The sequence below is a fragment of the Microcaecilia unicolor genome, chromosome 7 (assembly GCF_901765095.1).
Source record: "Microcaecilia unicolor chromosome 7, aMicUni1.1, whole genome shotgun sequence".
In the NCBI taxonomy this organism is placed as follows: domain Eukaryota; kingdom Metazoa; phylum Chordata; class Amphibia; order Gymnophiona; family Siphonopidae; genus Microcaecilia; species Microcaecilia unicolor.
In genome coordinates, this window is record NC_044037.1 from 8,331,457 (window position 1) to 8,352,378 (window position 20,922).

The 20,922-nt window shown below is 43.9% G+C and overlaps 1 protein-coding gene across 1 annotated transcript in view; it reads left to right on the forward strand.

Moving 5' to 3' along the window:
- Window positions 1-20,922, forward strand: part of OPHN1 (oligophrenin 1) — a 206,410-nt gene that overhangs the window by 57,197 nt on the left and 128,291 nt on the right. Inside the window, 1 exon segment of the mRNA XM_030208951.1 lies at window positions 12,851-12,946. Within this exon segment, the coding sequence (XP_030064811.1) occupies window positions 12,851-12,946 (96 nt within the window).

The window sequence follows — 20,922 nt, forward strand, 5'->3', positions numbered from 1 at the left end:
CAGAAAGAAGCTGTCTTTGGGGTAATGCAAGTATTACAGCGAGCAGTAGCTGCCTAGCTCTCATTTGAAAAATCCAGTAGCAGAATTCAGAGACGCATTTAATCTTTTGAGTACGAGAGAGAGAGAGAGAGAGAGAGAGAGAGAGAGAATATGCCTTTTGTGGAGGACACCCACCCAAAATTTCTGAAGGAAACACATTGTTACCAGGCTCAGCGCTGCTGTCTAGAACTTTTCCTGTCTCTGGAACATTTCTTCTTTCCAGACTACTGTTACACTCATACTCAAGTCATCAGCCCTGTCTACACTCACACTCATTCCTTCTCCGTCTCTGCCCACAGGTCTAGCAGCAGCACATGCTACATGTGCATGTATGTATGCACACACACCATCACACACACATACACCACACACAATCTCTCACTTTTACACAGATATAACAGCAGTGCAGACAGCACACTAGAGATACAATTCAGCTGCTTATCAAACTATATTTTAAAGTTTCAGACTTGGGTGCTGGTGATTTTTAGTTTAACCATTTAGCCCGTCTGTCTCTTTCAGCCCACACTGCCAGGTGGATGACAGTGGTTTTTCTTTTCATTGGTGTGGAGGAGTAGCCTAGTGGTTAGTGCAGCGGACTCTGATCCTGGGGAACTGATTTCGATTCCCACTGCAGCTCCTTGTGACTCTGAGCATGGAATGTTGCTACTATTTGAGGTTCCATTGCTACTATTTGTGATTCTACATGGAATGTTGCTAGTGGCGGAGTAGCCTAGTGGTTAGTGCAGTGGAACATGGAACATTGTTACTATTTGAGATTCTGGTATTGCTTGAGATTCTACCTGGAATGTTGCTACTATTTGAGATTCTACATGGAATGTTGCTATTCCACTAGCAACATTCCATGTAGAAGCCTGCCCTTGCAGATCAACAATGTCAGACTCACAGAAACAGAAGCCTGCGCGGCCGCGATGCTGATCTGCAAGGGCAGGCTTCTACATGGAATGTTGCTAGTGGAGGAGTAGCCTAGTGGTTAGTGCAGCGGAACATGGAATGTTGCTACTATTGAGATTCTGTTGCTACTATTGGAGATTCTACATGGAATGTTGCTATTCCACTAGCAACATTCCATGTAGAAGCCTGCCCTTGCAGATCAGCAACGCAGCCGCGCAGGCTTCTGTTTCTGTGAGTCTGACGTCCTGCGTCAGACTCACAGAAGCCTGCGCGGCCGCATTGCTGATCTGCAAGGGCCGACTTCTACATGGAATGTTGCTAGTGGAGGAGTAGCCTAGTGGTTAGTGCAGCGGACTCTGATTCTGGGGAACTGGGTTCGATTCCCACTGCAGCTCCTTGTGACTCATTGTCCGTGGTACAAAATAACTACCTGAATATCATGTAAACCACTTTGAATGTAGTTACAAAAAAACCTCAGAAAGGCGGTATGTCAAGTCCCATTTCCCTTTCCCTTCTCTTGGGAACAGGGACAGAGACCTGCTGGTGACCTCAAGAGCAGGAGTGAGGCTCTTTATCTCTGTGTTGGGATACTAAGCAATACGGGCCTCATAAATTCTAGTCTATTTAACATGGAGATTTAATTCTGATTTACACAAGCGAGACGGAGCCGCTTTTCCACGCACTGGGTGCAACTAGGATTGCATCAGCCTCCTCTAGGTGACCTGGGATCCCCTGTGAGCCTATACTAGTGACCGGTATTACAGCATACAATGGGGTTTTAGAGAAGGAAAATCCAGATATAAAGCAAGGAGAGATGTGGGTGCGTTTAGAGCCTGTGCTTAACGTCTTCATTTCATGGCCCCAACTAGCTCCGACAGATAATTGGAGTTGGGAGTATGGATTTGTGCTGCAGTGTGAATAGAGCCCATCCTCAGGATGTGGGTTATTGTACAGTATTACAGCGTGACTCATCGCAAATAGACCACAGGGCTCCGAAAATCAGAAGGTGGAGTGAGCGAAGAAGAGACGCAGGTGCCCTCTACTAGAAGACCTGAAGCAAAGAAAACATCGGCTCTCATTCTTGGTGCTCTTCCAGTAGTTAAAGAAGGGGCACCGAAACCAGGCCTCCTGTCGGTGACCTTCCGTTTTGCCAACCAGGGAAGTAGCAACTTTTGTGTTTGTTAAAGCAACAGTCTCACCTCATTTTATTTATTTAGCTGTTAGGATTTACTTACTGCCTTTTTGAAGGATTTCACTTAAGAATAAGGTCGACACAGGAAACTGACAATTACAGCAGTAAAAATGTTCAATTTAAAGTACACGTTATGACACAGTATGCTACTTACACAATACAAATTAAAGCATCCTTATAGGAGGTATAGGGAGGTGGAGCACACAAACAGATAAGATAGAGAAACAGGAGTAAGAAAATAAGACTAACTTAAGGAAAAATTGCACATGGAGTCAGAAAGGTATGTGTGAAAATGTTAAAAAAAAAAAAAACAATGCACGACCTAACAATCTTCCGAAAACTACTGAAAACCAACCTGTTCAAAAAAGCATACTACAATGATTCATCGTAAATACCAAACAACGAAATATCAACAAAACTAAACAAAGCCGAACCCAACGCTGGACTACTTTATCTATTTGGACATTTGTAACGCGCTATGCACCAGCACCTTTTGTCCATACCCTAAATGAACTTTCTATATTTTAACTGTCTAATTACCTTTAACTTTACCTTATCTACGAACTTTAATGCAATACCACCTTGTAATTTATGTTATCATCCATGAATAACAATGCTCAGATCCGGAAAGGGTGACCGCCATTACAGCATAATGTAAATCATTCTTTCAACCATGAACATTACTACAATATCACCTTGTAATCTACCTTATAATGTTGATGTTATACCACTTTGTACTTTTCAGATCCAGAAGTGGCGACTGTCACTCCGACATTATGTAAGCCACATTGAGCCTGCAAATAGGTGGGAAAATGTGGGATACAAATGTAACAAATGAATAAATCTCAGCCAGAGTAAGAGTGGATAAATAAATCCTACTACAGTACATGAAATGCACTTCTTGTTGGTCTGTCTGATCTTCAAGGCCCTTAAAAAGAAATGGCCCAGAGTACTTGGAAAAACAGGATCACCCTCTACACACTTCTGAGGTCATCGAGGTCCTCCCAAATGCTATCCTTAACCACACCCTTTCCAAAGGACATCGCACGATATGATACCTGCCCAGCAGCCTTCTCCGGAGTAGCCCTCGCACTCTGGAATGCACTGACTGAAAGGCGTCTATCAATGCAACGCTATCTCTACTTCAGGAAGCAGGTGAAAAGCCTGGCTGTTCTCCCAAGCCTTTAATGGAAGAAGCCGTTAACTAGCTAATCACACACAGAAGGACTAACACTGGCTGGACGTACCGTAGCAGGACTTATTCGCTCCTCCCCTAGCTGAGATCATTTTCATGCACCATTTCGGACTTCAAGCCAATTTTCCTTAAGTTTTATTTATTTATTTATTTTAGTTACATTTGTACCCCACGCTTTCCCACTCATGGCAGGCTCAATGCGGCTTACATGGGGCAATGGAGGGTTAAGTGACTTGCCCAGAGTCACAAGGAGCTGCCTGTGCCTGAGGTGGGAATTGAACTCAGTTCCTCAGTTCCCCAGGACCAAAGTCTACCACCCTAACCACTAGGCCACTCCTCCACTGTTGCTACTATTGGAGATTCTACATGGAATGTTGCTATTCCACTAGCAACATTCCATGTAGAATCTCCAATAGTAGCAACAGAATCTCAATAGTAGCAACATTCCATGTAGAATCTCAAATAGTAGCAACATTCCATGTAGAATCTCAAATAGTATCTATTTTATTTTTGTTACATTTGTACCCTGCGCTTTCCCACTCATGGCAGGCTCAATGCGGCTTACATGGGGCAATGGAGGGTTAAGTGACTTGCCCAGAGTCACAAGGAGCTGCCTGTGCCTGAGGTGGGAATTGAACTCAGTTCCTCAGTTCCCCAGGACCAAAGTCCACCACCCTAACCACTAGGCCACTCCTCCACGCAGCATCCTTATTTTCTATCTAACTACTGTTACTCTGCTTTATCTGTCTATATGTTCCACCTCCACTTACACCCTACACTGTCTACTAGGATATTTGAATGTGTATTGTGTTGGTATTGTAAGTAGACTACTATGAGGCTCATTTTCAAAGCACTTTGAAAATAAACCTCAATGTGTATTACTATTTTAATATTTTTACTGCTGTAATGGTCTGTTGCCTATGTTTGGCTTATTCTTGCTGTACACCGCCATGGGGGAGTTTTTTCAAAAGGTGGTAAATAAATCCTTATATATAATATGTAAACACATGGTCCTTTTCCCACATGTTCATCATCTAACTTCTGTCAGCCGCTCCTTCCGGCCGCGTAATTGTCTCTCTCACTTATCCGTGCTGTCCGCTTCCGACTCCACACTCGTCCATGCAGTTCTCTCTCACTGCCACACAGTTCCGCTAGCAAGGCGGTGCAACACAGTTCAGCTTGCCAGTCTTTTAAACAAAGTTCAGCTAGTCAGACTTTAAACACAGTTCTGCTAGCCAGGCTTCAAACACAGTTCGGCTAGCCCGGCCTTCCAACAAAGTTCAGCTAGTCAGGCTTTAAACACAGTTCTGCTAGCCAGGCTTTCCAACAACGCCCTCTTCAGCAAGGCCTCAAAACCGTTCAGCTTAGCTAGGCTTTTAAAGATCCACTACCCTCACTTGTCAACACTTTACCTCTTGACAACCACCCGCCGGATCTCTCCTGACTATCATTCTTTTCTGATACTTTTGGGCTCCTCTAGAAGTCACTCCTCTTCTCCAGCCACTTCCTCTGCCACCTCCATTTCCTCTTCCACACCTTCTCTTCCTACCTGCTCCAACTCCTCCCATTCCATCCCCCCATTCTCCACCCCCTCCCTCAGGTGTTCCACCCTCTCCTCAGCTGATTCCATCTCCCAATCAGCCCCCTCTCCTTTCCTCTCCTGTGGCTCAGGTACTCGTTTGTCCTCCTCTCTCCTATTCTTCCAGGCAGTCTAAAATCTGTGTTCTCTACGCTCCTGTCTCCTCCCCTCCCGCAATGCATTCTGGGATCTGTAGTTTTTCCACTCTGGCTTTTCTCTCTTCCCCCCTGCATTCTGGGCTCTGTGGCTTCTCTGATTCTCACACTTCGTAAACAAGCACCATTGCTTTTAAGGCATTGGTATAGAGGAAGGTGGTCAAAATGGGTTGAGGTCTCCCATCAGAAGACACATGAGAAGACTGGAGGTCCTAAATATGTATATCCTAGAGGAAGGGATTACAGATCTTTATATACATGAAGCGAAAAACAGTGTGACACAGCATTGGCGTAGCCAGAAGGATGCTAGGCTGCATCAAGAGAGGAGTAACCAACAGATGAAAGGAGGTGTTGATGCCCCTGTACAAGTCGCTGGTGAGGCCCCACCTGGAGTATTGTGTTCAGTTTTGGAGGCCGTATCTTGCTAAGGATGTAAAAAGACTAGAAGTGGTCCAGAGGGAGACAACAAAAATGATATGGGGCTTGTGCCACAAGACATGTGAGAAGAGACTGGAAGACCTGAATATGTATAGCCTAGAGAAAAGAAGGAACAGGGGAGATAGGATACAGGCGTTTAAATACTTAAAGTATTAATATAGAAACAAACCTCTTCCAAAGAAGGATATGACTTGAGGTTGTGGGGTGGTAGACTTAGGAGTAATGTCAGGAAATTCTTTTTCATGGAGAGGGAGGTCAATGCCTGGAATGCCCACCTGAGGGAGGTAGTAGCAGGGCTTTTTTTGAGGGGGTACTCGGTACCGGTACCTTTTCCATTGTCTGCTAAAATTGACCCATGGACCCCAAGTTTTAATGAAAGAGCTCAGGCTGTACACTCCAATTCTACTTTGTCATAGATTCTGTGACTGGTTGCAGGGGGCCTGGCTATTGTGGGATGGGTCCTCAGTGATCACCCCACCCTGAAGGGTAGCCTAGCGTTTGAGTACCGGCACCTCTTTTGCTAGAAAAAAACGCACTGGGTAGTAGAGACAAAAACAGTGATGGAATTCAAAAAGGCTGCGATGAACATAGTAACATAGTAGATGACAGCAGAGAAAGACCTGCACGGTCCATCCAGTCTGCCCAACATGATAACTCATATGTGCTACTTTTTGTGTATACCTGACCTTGATTAGTATCTGTCATTTTCATGGCACAGACCGTAGAAGTCTGCCCAGCACTAGCCCCGCCTCCCACCACCGACTCTGCCACCCAATCTCGGTTAAGCTTCTGAGGATCCATTCCTTCTGAACATGATTCCTTCATATTTATCCCATGCATTTTTGAATTCCGTTACTGTTTTTATCTCCACCACCTCCCGCGGGAGGGCATTCCAAGCATCCACCACTCTCTCCGTGAAAAAATACTTCCTGACATTTTTCTTGAGGAACTCTATTTAGAAAATAGGTGGTAGAATATAGTAACATAGTAAATGACGGCAGATAAAGACCTGAACGGTCCATCCAGTCTGCCCAAGATAAACTCATTTTACATGGTATGTAATACTTTATATGTGTATATCTGAGTTTGATTTGTCCCTGCCTTTCTCAGGGCACAGACCGTAGAAGTCCACCCTGCACCGGCTGGCGGGGGTTGGGGTCCCCCGCCAGCGAAGGTAGGCGACAGCAACGGCGGGGGGAGATTGGCAATGGCAGCGGCTGGGGGGAGGGGGATCGGCAATGGCGGGCGGGGGGGGGGCTATAATGTGCCCCCTCACTCTGGCCCTGGCCCCCCCTACCGCCGCAGTTCAGATACGCCCCTGATTACTGCTAGTGCTAGTAAAGAGGACTGTGACTGATGAGGATTCTCACCAACGTGGGTCGAATAATTGGCCACGTAGAGCAGAGTAAAGCAATCAGCGGTCCAATTATAAGTTGGATCAACGGTTGTTGAGTTTCTGAAGCCGTTTCCTCTATTAAGTAAAAAAGTTACCTTGATAACAGAGATAGTTTGCTTGCTGTATTTAAAGATTTGGATGTTTTTTTTGCAAAATGTCCAAAGTCGGACTTAAATGTCATATCGAAAATGCCCTTCCATGTGTTACTATGAAAGGAATTACTGAAAAGTGAGTCTTTTCCAAACCAGGAGAAGCTCAAGAACTAGAAGATGTGATATGAAGCAATATTAATAAATACATTTCTGACAAAGGGTGGTGGATGCCTGGAATGTCTCTCGTAAAACCACCGAAGGACCATATGACAAATGTTGGCAAGAATGAATGTTGGGGGCGTCCTTTGGCGGTTCTGGAAGATGGGCATCCTTTTTTACTATACTTTGGGTGTCCCTGATTTGGGCGTTTCGCACTGCGATAATGGAATGTCTAAGGACGTCCATACTATTTTTGGATTATACCTACTTGATTTTGGCCGACTTCACGAGGGAGTCCTAATTCATACTTGGACGACCTTTCAAAAATGCCCCGCCATGTAACCAGTTTTACTTAAAGTAACCTGTAAGCCTCATTGAACCTACCCCCAGGTGGGAAAATGTGGGTACAAATGCAATAAATAAACTCCTGCTATTTTATTCTTCTGACGGTTACAGTACTGTGCTCGCTTCGAGAGGGCTTCAGTACAGCCAGCATTTTAAATGGTTAACTTCAGATGTGTTAGTAGTAAGACAGTGTGATGACAGGGCACTGCAGTTTAACCATATGAAGAACACATGATAGGTATCAAAAATAGAAGGAACTGTGAAAATGAATGGGGATGAAGCAACTTTAAACATCAACTTCCCGTCTGTCCAGATCCTGAGTCCCGAAGTTGCACTGCACGTCTGTCTGCATGGCCTGCAGTGTACGGTCATAGTGAAACGGTGGAAGAGGAAGAGAAGGAACAGAAATGCACTTTGTTTTTTGCCAGATTTCAGCACGTAAAAACCAGAGCCATAAAGTATTGCAACATAGCGGTGAGACTGTTGTTGACAGCGAAATTTTTATTTTGTTCCTAGAATTGTGTTGTGTTTTTGGCAGGAAAGTTTTTTTTAGTTCTCTGGCTTTGGCCATGGTTGTTACGTCATCATATTAAATGAAATCAGATAAAGACCTGTATGGTTCATTCATTCTGGCCATAAAAACAATGCACGACCTAACAATCTTCCGAAAACTACTGAAAACCAAACTGTTCAATGCAATGCCACTTTGGATTTCTCAATCCGGAATTGGCGATCGCCATCACGGTACTATGTAAGCCACATTGAGCCTGCAAATTGGTGGGAAAATGTGGGATACAAATGCAAGGTAACACAAAACGATGGGCAAAACTCCGCTCTATCATAGAAAACTACAGCCAAAAAACTGCGGATAGTTGGTATAAATTATAAGATAGTAAATCAATCATGGAAAAGGGAGAGGACCTCAGACTGGTATCTTCAATCAATAAAATTGCATAGATCTAGTCACCATAATATAATCACTGGTCCTCTACCAACCTCCTCCCTAGGTGTTCACTCATACACTTTTAGAGCATATATACAATACATGAAGCAGTCATAGTACAAAACATTTTAACAAAACACAGCTACTTAGCTTGTTGTGGCTTAAAACTAGGGCCTCCCCAACGGTCCCGTTTCGCCAACTGGGGCTTCGTCAGGGGAAGGACGCCCCGCAACACAAAGCTGTGGCAAAATCCCAGCTAGCCGTCAATACAGCAAGTTTTGCAACTGGGGAGGGAGCCCCAGTTGGTGAAACGGGACCGTTGGGGAGGCCCTAGTTTTAAGCCACAACAAGCTAAGTAGCTGTGTTTTGTTAAAATGTTTTGTACTATGGCTGCTTCATGTATTGTACATATATGCACTAAAGGTGTATGAGTGAACACCTAGGGAGGAGGTTGGTGGAGGACCAGTGATTATATTATGGTGACTGGATACAAATGCAACAAATAAAAAATGCTGACACAACCCATTAAAGGGGAATGGGCTGTGTAGGCATTGCAGCGTGGCTTTGTAAAAGGGTCGAGGGAGGGGGGTAAGACAGTTGAAATCATCAGTATAGCCCAATAAAACCTCTAGCGTACTTCACAGTCCAACGAAGTTAGAAAATAAGTGTCCCCCCAGAACCAACGCACCCTGTTTCAAAGTGAAGAAAACTTTCCTCCACAATTGCGTGGCCCTGCAGACGTCAGGGAAAACAAAAATAATCATTATTCTTATGCCATAGAACACCATCTTTCTTCTTTAAAATAAATTTTCAATACATTATTTCTTTTTCTGTCTCCCAAATAAATATAACAGAAGGGTAGGTCTGGTGGCAGTCTTCCAAAAAAAGTTGTTAAATTAACCCCAGGTGGCAGCAGAGCAACTGCATCCTGATTCTCTACCTCAGTCCTCTGGGAACTTCTAACCAACTGGAGATCTGGACAGGATTTAGGAGGCAATAAAAAAATTTTTTTTAAAAGTTTTCTTAGGAGAATTTCCGGTGCAACACCTTTTTCCTTCTGCTCGTTATCCCTCTCTCTATGCAGCTAGCATTCTTCTGGCTTTGGCTACCACCTTGTCACATTGTTTTGCCACCTCGAGATCCTTAGGTTCTATCACGCCAAGGTCCCTGTCCTGGTCTGTGCATATCTTATTTATTTACTTATTGATTTGTTGCATTTGTATCCCACATTTTCCCACCTATTTGCAGGCTCAATGTGGCTTACATAGTACCGTGATGGCGATCGCCAATTCCGGTAGGAGAAATACAGAGTGGTCTAGTGTTAATGTTCAAAGACGACAGTGTATTTTAAGTGATCAAGGAGAGAGAGAGTTCGATTTTGTCCAGTTCCGGAAGGAGATTATTTTGTAGAGTTCAGGAGTTTAGGTTGGTTCTTTCTATCATGACATATATCATATCATGACTCCGATGGGGGTCATACGGCAGGGTGTTAATCTGCCTTATTCAACGATATTCAGTCTTGGCCAAAAAATGAAGAAGGTAACTGTCCTCTGTTTTGTAGCTCAAAACCCTCACCTGTCTATTTGATCGCAGACAAAAGACTGAGACGTGAGCTGTGCTGTTGAGAATTTGCTGAGCATATGCTACTTGCATTTCTTCAGAGGTCTCTGAGGACAAGTCAGATGTGTCCACAGGGGCCCCGGGGAAAGTTTTTTTATGAGCCTGAAGGAAGTTTTTGTGGCAGGTTGTGGTATGCGGTAGAAGATGCCCTTCAGCACAGGTTTATTTAGGTCAGTTCCAGTAGCTGAGTTGACTGTTGTCTCTAGGAAGGGTGTAGGAGGTTCATTTTCGCTGTGGTTTTGGCTTCTCAGATTCCTCATCTACCTCATGATGAAGTCCTTTCCTCATTCTTTCCCAGTTAAGGAGTGGTGCTGTGACTGCTGGGGATTAGCACTGTTTATTTCAGCACTTGAAATACCACAAGTGATCCCTGACTGAGGTGACTGTCGTTTACAATTTCTATTACTGGTACTGCACTGTCCCTAATTGTCTTAGATCTAAGTTATATATTGTACCTGGGGCAATGGAGGGTTAAGTGACTTGCCCAGAGTGACACTGAGGTGCAGAGGGAAGTGAACCTGGTTCCCCAGGATCTCAACCCACTGCCTACCGTCGGGCAGCAGTGGGAATCAAACCTGGTTCCCCAGGATCGCAACCTGCTGCACTAACCATTTGGCCAGTCTTTCATGCTTTTTAATTTGGTTTCATTTTTTAAAAACATTTTTCTGAATTTGGCGGTTTTTTTTTTTGTTTTCCTATTTTTCTTAATGAATTTAAAAAAACCCTTGTATATATGTTATTTTTTTAAATTAAGTATTTATATATGTTTTACCTAGGTGTTTTGTTTTTGTTATTCTTTTGATTTAGGGTGTTTATTGCTTTTTTGTGATTGTCCCCATTTTTTCTGGTGATACATATACATGGGTGTGAGATTTCAACTGCGTTTTCTACGAAGATATTTCTTCTCGCAGTGCTAGAAATGTTTTTCTTTTTTCTTGTGTCAAACATGATACTTTGGGAAATATAAGGATTCTGTCCCCAAGGAAAGTAACTCCTGAGGACCTATAATACAAATGAAGCAGTACTTCCTTGTAGGAAATCTCATGTGAAGAGTCCAACACTGCAGTGAAATTCAAACTGTGAGAAAAAATTCTTCCACTGCTGGAACTGAAGTAGCCACAGGAGGGCGAGAGGTAACAGTTTCCACACTGGCAGGATCGAAGGTGATCGAAACCAAATTTGTGACCGAAATTCACCACACCTGCTGGCAGAGTTTTCCCCCAGGTGGCTCTCCCACCACCTAAAGGCCTTCCCCGGATCTACCCTTAGAAGCCCTGGCAGTCTAGTGGCCTTTTCGGGGCAGGAGCGATCCCCAGTTGCTCCTGGCCAGGCCAATTCTAATCTCAAAATGGTTGCCGCAGGAAGTCATGGCAGCCATTTTGACTGCAGAGCCAGCATGGGCAGAAGGGACTGGGGATTGCTCCTGCCCCAAAGAGCCATTAGACCATTACTGCTTCTAAAGGTAGGCCTTGGGAAGGCCTCTGGGTGGTGAGAGGTTAGCTAGGGCCGCGGAGTTGGAAGCAATTTTGGGTAGAGTCAGGGTTGGTAAAAATTGTACTGACTTCAGCTTAAGAACCCTCCCCCCCCCCAAAAAAAAAAAATATTATAATGTATTGTACATTTAACGTGGAGGAGGTGTGGCTGCACAGGAAAAAAAATGCTATTGGTGTCCCCTCTCCTGATTTACCCCCCATGAGTGTACCTTTCCATTCATATAGGGTAGGACATTTTAGAAAAGTCTACTTCAAATGACATGTTTCTTACATTTGTAAGAAAAGGATTTTTAAAATTGCACGATTCGTTCTTTTAAAACACTGTTCGCGTTCAAAATTCGAAAAGCAGTTTACATTCTGTAGTGATACACAGCATTGATTATTTTAACTCTCTACTTTAATGGCCTTCAATTGACTGCTATTCAATGCCTGCAAATTTCACCAAATGCAGGCAATTAAAGGTGCAAGGAAATTGGAGTATGAAATGAACAACACTGAATTACTTTTTAAGAGTCTGATATTTGTACTTAAAATATGTCACTTTTTTATTTTGTCTTTTCTTTCAGACCCACCCTTCATATGCTCGATTACAGATTTAGCACAACTCATTAAGCGATCTTTTTGCTAAGCTGCGAGAAAAAGAGCCCTTTGGGTAGTGGCCAGGGCCCTCTTTACCGCAGCGGGTAAAAAGCCCTCCCCCCCCAAACGGCCATGCGGTAAGATAACCCTTACTGCGTGGCCGTGTGGCAGGGAGCATGTACCACCACCACCCATTGAGATGGCGGTAAGGGCTCCCGCGGTAACCCGGCGGTAAACCCCCAATTACCAGCGGGTTAGCATTGCGCTAGAGCAAAACAAATTTTCCGGAGTGCCGGAAGTGGCGCGTGCTCCAGCTGCAACTACTGCCAGCAGCCAGATTGGGCCAGCGGTCGTTCCAATTTAGCGTGTGGGAAGCCCGTGTTGTAAAAGATCCCCTAAGATCTTAGGAAATGTTAACGTTGCTTACATTTTTCAGATCTACATGGGACAATATAATCTTCAGATAATTCTGGTGTCGGGCCAGTGCAAACTTTCAGAACTTAGTGCACTTTACTCTGGGCTGTTGCACCACTGCACTGCTGCCCCTGGTGTGACGTATGAATGCTGCTGGTGATGGCTGCATGCATTTCCAGTCTATCGGAAGTCTGCGTAACGACGGCTTTTATGTACCACGTCACAGGAAGCGTCTCATGAATCCCGCCCTCTCCCTGTCTGTGTAGAAGGTAGCTGATCCTCTCTTCCCTCCTTTTCAGGTTACTCCAGTGCTGTGTTGAAGTTTTCCCAGACGCTACAGGCTTTCCAGTTTGACTTCATTGGGGACACCCTTACAGATGATGAAATCAATATTGGTAAGCAGGTTTTTTTTTATTATTCACTGCAGTTGGGAAGAGTGAAAAATGGCTGAAGGCAGCAAGATTTGCAGCTGTAGTGTCCTGCGAGTGACCCTGGGGGAGCAGGGATATGCGTTCTCTAACTTTTTCCCAGCTCTGTCCCTGTGCCAGCAAGTCTGACTCATAAATGTGCTGCTTGGCTACATTTTCCAAACAGTCTTAGCAGATCTGGGATTTATACTTGGAGCTGCTGAAGCCCATTACGTCAGCTGCTCAAGGCCCTTCAGCAAGCTAACATGTGTGGATGGCTTGTATCCTACCCTGAAAAGAAAGTGTGGGCAGAAGAAAGTCCTAGGACACCCTCTCCCTGCCTCATCCCATGTGGGTGGTCATCGCACACTCAATTCTTCCCTTGATTTGAATGTCTCTTTTCATCTATTTTATGTTCAATCTCAGTAAAGAGGATTCTCTTTTTGTAGTTAAGAATGAAAGTAAAGTTCTAGTAGAATGATAATTCTGACAAAAACCTTCACTGTCCGTTGTCTCAGGGGCATTTTTACTAAGCAGCGCTAAGTGACCTGCGCTATCCACCGCAGGTTTTCCCCACACTCTAAGGGCACTTTTAGCACTGCTGGTAAATGGCCGATTTTTTTTTCCTATATCTGAAATTATTAGCAGGTGGCCGTTACCGCGTGAGCAACTTACCTGTACCTGTTTTGTAGGTGGTGAGAGCTCATGCGCTAATCCTGTGCTAATCGGTGCATGGCAGTAGCCGTGCGCCTAACCGATTAGCATATCGGTGCCTCCTCTCCGCTTCCAAACACGCACTCAGCGCTAAAAAACAAATGTTTTTAGCGTGTGGGTAAAACACATACATTCAAAAACTGGTTTGGAACGCCAGAGCGAGCCCTGCGGTAATGCATTTTATCCTGTAGTAAGCTTGCGTTAGCGCTTACCGCAGCTTAGTTATAAGGACCTCCGGGGACAGGAAAATATCTAATATACCTGAATGTCACAAGCCTCGAGCTGCTACTGAAAAAGGCTTGAGCCAAAAATCCAAATGTGTGTAAAGTTATTTAAAACTTGCTATATTTCTTACCTTTAAGGTCACAGCCATTTTAAATTGGTCAGATCTGTACATTCAGTCCACTACACAAGAGGTAGTTAAACATTCAACACACTTTAAATGTCCTTCAGATATGGTTCACTGTGCTCATACAATCCCTGATACCTGGGAGCCAAAAGCCTGGGCAACGAAATATGTTTTGTTTTGTTTTTTTACATTATTTTAAATTTGTTTTAAGGAAGCTTCAGCCCAGTAGCGTATTTATACTAAGTGCATGTGTTGCGTACGCACCCCCTGTCAGACCTGCCCCCCCCCCCCGCCCTTACCTTAAAATCCTCTGTGCTGTTGCAGTCTTCATCCGGCCAGTGGCGGCAACACTCATAATCTTCCTGCGGCCTGCACCGGAACTTCCTCCCTGAACCGTCCTATGATCCTTCACAGAATAGGAAGTTTCAACAGAAGGGGCGGGACGGTTCAGGGAGGAAGTTCCCATGCAGGCTGCAGGCAGCCTATGAGTGCTGCTGCCCTGGTGAAGACTGCAGCAGAGAGGATTTTAAGGTACTGGTGGGGGAGATGTACCCACTGTAAGAAAAAAATACAAATTTCCTGGCGACGCCATTGTGTCAGCCTGTAACAAAACTGGCAGTCTATTCCATAAACTAGGCACCAGCCAAAACAAGGCACTTTTATGTGCGATTTCCTAGCAGATATTAGAACTAGAAGGAATGACTTTGTAGTGGTCTAAGGGTCACAAGGTTCTACCTGGTACATGGTACCGCTATAGACTCCGAATATGGAGGCGCAGGCTCATTATAAGTCTTAGGCGCTAACACTAAACAGTCAGATCGTCAAGATCCTACCTAAGCCTACACTACCCAAATTGCAAAGGACTGAAATACAAAACAACTTACGCAGCCGCCTTCTCCTACATAAGCGCTCAACTATGGAATGGGCTCCCAAAAGCTGTGAAAACAATCCACGACCACTTGAACTTCAGGAAATCACTAAAAACCAACCTCTTCAAAAAGGCCTAACCCAACGACCCCACGTAACCCTCTTCACCTACCAACACAGCATGACTATGATCAAACAGGACATCTATTCCGACCCTCCACTTATACCTCATACAATCACTATACAACTTTGTATTTGTTATCCACCGACTGGGCAAACGCCTTTGACGGTACTATGTAAGCCACACTCAGCCTGCAAATAGGTGGGGTACAAATGCAACAAATAAAATAAATAAACACTAATATGGCCGCCAGGCTCATATATGGAGAAACTAAATATGAAAGTGCAAAACCCTTAAGAGAGAAACTTCACTGGCTCCCACTTAAGGAACGCATTGCATTAAAGATCTGCACGATTGTACACAAAATCATTCACGCAGACGCCCCAACCTACATGCTAAACCTCGTGGAATCATCCCGCAAATTTCTCAACCTACACTTCCCCAGCTGTAAAGGACTAAAATACAAGCTGATGCACGCCACCACCTTCTCTTACATGAGCACGCAGATATGGAACGCATTACCCACTGACCTGAAAACAATCGACACAACAACTATCTTCCGCAAATGTCTGAAGACATATTTCTTCAACAAGGCCTACAATGAGAACCTACAGCCCCACTAACCCACTTCACCAACCCATTCAGTTACGAAAGCCACCTTCTATAAATACCCTAATAAATCCCTTCCTTCTCTTTCGTCCCTTAATTAATCTCTACACAATACTAACAATACTTGATACACTGGAAAAACCATGTTAATGATACTATGTAAGCCACTTTGAGCCTGCAAATAGGTGGGATAAGGTGGGATACAAATGCAATAATAATAATAATAAGCTTAAACTGACTCCTTTAACCCATAAGTGCCTGATGTTCCCGTATGGCTTATTATCGGAACATTGGGCACTAATGGGTTAATGGATAGGAAGCCAGTGTTAGCAAATGAATAGGAGAGTAACTGTGTCATACCTATGAGCGGCACCCAAAAGTCGATACACAATATTAAAAGAGCATGAATGTAGACCTCCTTCATCAAGAACATATTTTAATGACCGTAGCTGAGACAACACACAAAACCCTTTTTCTACCACTGAAGAAATATATGCTGGGAATATTGATTTATTGGCTGTCATTTACAGCACAAATTTCTTCAGTGGTTGAAAGGTTTTTGTGTGTTTATAGTCATTTAAAATATGCTGTACATACTATGATCCATGGACTGGCTTTATCTTCCTAACAATACTGGGGTCAGTGAAGGGCCATCAAGGTGCCCCCTGTAAGCCAAACACACGGCTAGGTGAAACTCAACAGAAGTCTGTTTTGTAACCCATGTAGGAATCGCGTCTGGCCAGTGTTGAAAATCTGAGAGATTGGTGAAGCTTATGCTAGCGACAAGATGTCATCAGCATAGCAGTGAGCACGTGGTCCAAAATCCTGAACAACAGTAATTAAAGGGCTCAGAAAATATTAACTAAGATCAGTGGTAACACCAAGCCCCGAATTACCTCACATTTCATAGGAAAAGGTTTGGATGTTGAAATGTGTGGACGCAACAAAGGAACACTCAGTTAAGAAAACAAGCCAACCAGTTCAAAATCATGACTGAATAGATGGGGATGGGCTGGAGTGTAAATTTTAAGAGGCTTCGACGTTAGCTTCAGAACTTTTAGTACAAGAACAGTGCTGGGCAGACTTCTACAGTCTGTGCCCTGAGAATGGCAAGGACAAATCAAACTCGGGTATAAGGTATCACATACCATGCAAAATGAGTTTATCTTGTTGGGCAGAGTGGATGGACCATACAGGTCTTTATCTGCCGTCATTTACTATGTTACTAGCCACTAGGCTACTCCCCCCCCCCCCCCTTAGCTTTAGCTATAAAGTACAGTATGAGAAAGTCTCCAGGTCCTTCCATGCAGCTAGTTTAGCCATCCACTCAAGCTACCATGAAAATGATGTAATAACATCATTGGACCAGTTCCTCTATATGGGAGTGAAAGCTGGAGTCTGTATAAAGTCTACACTTCCAGGATTACCAAGTTGTCATTTTAGATGTGTACAGAAGCAGTTTATATTAATATGGAATCATCCCCCCTTGGTAACTCCAACTTCAAATAGAAACTTTCTTTTGCATGCGAGTGTGGAACTAGTGGATTTGGAACTCAAGCTCGTGGCGTTTAGTCCCAAGTGAGACGCAGTTTAGCTCGCTCTGGGCCCGAGTTACTAAGGCAGTGCTTCTTAATGCATTCTTCAGGGCATATTTAGCCGGTCAGGTTTTCAGGATACCCAAAATGAGAGAGGTTTGCATTCACTGCCTCTTTGGTAAGCAAATCTCTCTCATGCATATGTGACCCACTGAGCAAGAAGGTACCAAAAGTATTTATGCCATAAAATAGAGGGATATCAACTGCGTAATGCTGCAGATTTCAGGTCTAGACTATTTACATCTTTAAAAAATGAGACACGTTTATCAATGAAGTACGTCTTTGGAAAACCACATTTGAAAAATAGCAAACTTAAAAACTTCTACAGCTCTGTAAACATAGAATGTTATGGATACAATTTTGACTGTTTTGTTCAGACTGTGGTCAAATTTCAAAAATAAAAGTTACCCAAACTTACCCCTCCTAACTTTTATAGCCTTTATCTCTGTTATTCGTAACCCCACTTTTGGTACCTTTTCGCTCAGCAGGTCACATATTGGATATCCTGAAAACCAACTGGCTGGGTGAGTCCCAAGGACTGTACTAAGGTTTGAATTCCAGTAAAGCAGGCCCTGTTGGTTATTCCTGTTTACAACTAGAGGATAACTTCTATATATCAACATGTTCTAAAATGTGCCCCCTCACCTCAGGCTCTGGACCCCCCTCCTGCCGAAGTCTGGCTACGCCCCTCTTTGGTACAGCTCTAGCAAGTTCAATAAACGTGTTAACATATTCAGTAGACATGCATGTTGAAAAACACACAAAATAAACTGAAAATGCAATGTAATGGCTCACAGTATATTCCAAAATAGTGGAACATGGTGAGGCAGTACTCTTGCGACACATTTGACAGTCCCCCACCCCCTGTAGAGTAAACCAAGTCAAATCAAATTTTATTTTTACACTTCTTTCTAGGAACTCTCCAAAGCTAGTTACCAAAGCATCTACATTTTGCACAAATATCCATGAAATATTAACATCCAGATGTGCAAAATGAAAACATAGCTTAGTTTGGCAGTAAATAACAATGAGAATGCATTTGAGCTACAGTGGAAAAACCCAGTTACATCATGGGTTGTAGCTGAAGCCAGAAGGTCCCCTCCCTACCTCTGTGGCCCAGGGCAGAGCACGTGGGATGGGGAAGACACAGTGCTTCTTAGAGTTCAGATGGAGATATATCTATTTGTTTTGCATTCAGTTTTTATTTAATTTCCAATAATGTCTTGCATATACTTTCCATCAAGTGACATAACCGTAACCCATCTGAAAGGCTGCAGCTACTACACTGTCCAGAATGGTTTTATCATAGTATGAGAGCTTATGGAGCAGTGTTGGGATGGTGGGTGCATGGAATGACCTCTCAGGGGAGATGGTAGAGAGAATAATAGAATTCAAAAAAAGTCTTATAGGTACAGAAGATCCTTAGATGCGTGAAATGGAGAACAGCCAGAGATCACATTTAGATAACTTTGATGGGGTGACAAGTTCTGTTACCAAAGTTTCATCTGACACTGCACAGGAGAAGTGGTAGGGCTGGAGTCATGTGATATTTTGGAGCCAATGGAGTCATGTGATATTTTGGAGCCAATAAGATGTGCTGTTTTAGCACAGGTCCCATTTTATGCAATGAGACCTAGTTACTGATAAGTGGGGTCAACAGTAAAATAACACTATTTAAGATAGCCCATATTGATAACTTCCTCCCTTAATTAAAGAAAAAAGAAACTTCTCTAGAAATCAAAATCACTGCTATATGTAATAAAAGTAAACCAAGTATTGGGCAATCAAGCCATTGTGACATCACTGATGAGGTCAGCTCTTAAGCATTGGTGGAATGAGGCATTATGACATCACAATATCAGAAGTGAGCCTAGGGCAATCAAGCCATTGTGACATCACTGATGAGGTCGGCTCTTAGGCATTGGTGGAATGAAGCATTATGACATCACAATATCAGCTCTGGTTACCAGAGACTTAAACTCTTCTCACTAAGGGGGGAAGTTAGCAACGTGGGATACTCATAAGATGGTGTGAGGGGGGTATACAGAATACTGCACCTCACCCTTAAGGATAGTCCCTGAGATAGCCTGAGCCACCTTAAACCCATTAGTCCCGCCCAGGGAGGAAATGAGGTGGAGCCGAAGATACAGTAAAGAGGAAGTATAAAAGGTAGGGCCAGCCGCCAGACTGGGGTTAAGTAGGCCCAGAGAAGGAAGAGTTGAAGCCTCACCATATGCCGCTTCAACTTATGTCTCGTGACCGCGACTTGGCTGAGGAAAGCCACTTTTGACTTCAGACTTGTAAGCCTTGCCCTGAGGTCTGGCTAGAGCCAGACCTGGAACTCAGAGAAAGAAAGAGAAGAGTTAACAGGCTGTATTTGGGGCGTGGCAGCCAACGGCCTCAGACTATGTTTGGGTGGCCCTGTCAGCCACAGGCCTTGGATAAGACTGTATTCATTGAACCAAAGAAACTTTTCCCCTTGTGTTCCTGGCCCTGTGACACAATAGGTCTCAGGTTTTCTGTTAATAAAGTGCTTATTTTCAATTTTACTCCTTTGTCCGGCTGTGTTATTGTGCAGGCCTATCCCAACCGTCGCTCGCAGTATCACAGATGGGTAATTTCACAGTAACTTGTGCTATTTTAACACGGGTCCCATTGTAAATGGAGAAGCTTTTCTGTGCTGGGCCCTATACGCTCCTGAAGGTCATTCCTCAGTGTAAATGTCTGAAATCTTTTATACAGCTTGCTTGTTTCTTATCAAGTAGAACATAAGCCTACATTGTAGATAGAAAATAAGGGCTTGAATGAGAATGTCCAGTTGGTGTGAATTTGTGTGTAGTACGTAAAAACAGAAAAATTACGGTAGACGGAGATGGTATGGCCTATCCAGCTGCACCAGCTGTAAAATCCTTTCATCTTCTTCATAGAACTTCTCTGCTGGTCCCATGTTTCTTGAATTCAGATACAGTCCTTGTCTCCATCACCTCTGCCGGGAGGCCATTCCATGCATCCACCAGCCTTTCCGTGAAGAAATATTTTCTTTAGATTATTTTTTACGTACATCCCATGACTCCTTATTGCAGAGCTTTGTTTCCATTCAAAGAAGCCCACTTCCTTTGAATTTGTATTTTGAAAGTATTTTAAATGTGCCCTGACTCCCCTATCCCCTTTTTTGTTTCTTCCAAATTGTACATATTTAGATTTTTAAGGGCCTCTTTTACAAAGCCGTTCTAGCGATTCCTGTGAGGCAAATGAGAGGAAGCCCGTTCAATTCCTATGGGCTTCTTCTCATTTGCCGTTCAGGAATCGCTAGCGTGGCTTTTGCAACACCAAAGTTCTCCAGGCATCACTGGGGCAGATCTGATGAGTTTGGAGCAAGCACTGAATCCAGTTATATCATCTATGGAATTACATAGTAACATAGTAGATGACGGCAGAAAAAGACCTGCACGGTCCATCCAGTCTGCCTAACAAGTTAAACTCATGTGTGCTACTTTTTGTGTATACCCTACTTTGATTTGTACCTGTGCTCTTCAGGGCACAGACCGTATAAGTCTGCCCAGCACTATCCCCGCCTCCCAACCACCAGCCCCGCCTCCCAACCACCAGCTCTGGCACAGACCGTATAAGTCTGCACAGCACTATCCTCGCCTCCCAACCACCAGCTCTGCCACAGACCGTACAAGTCTGCCCAGCACTATCCCCGCCT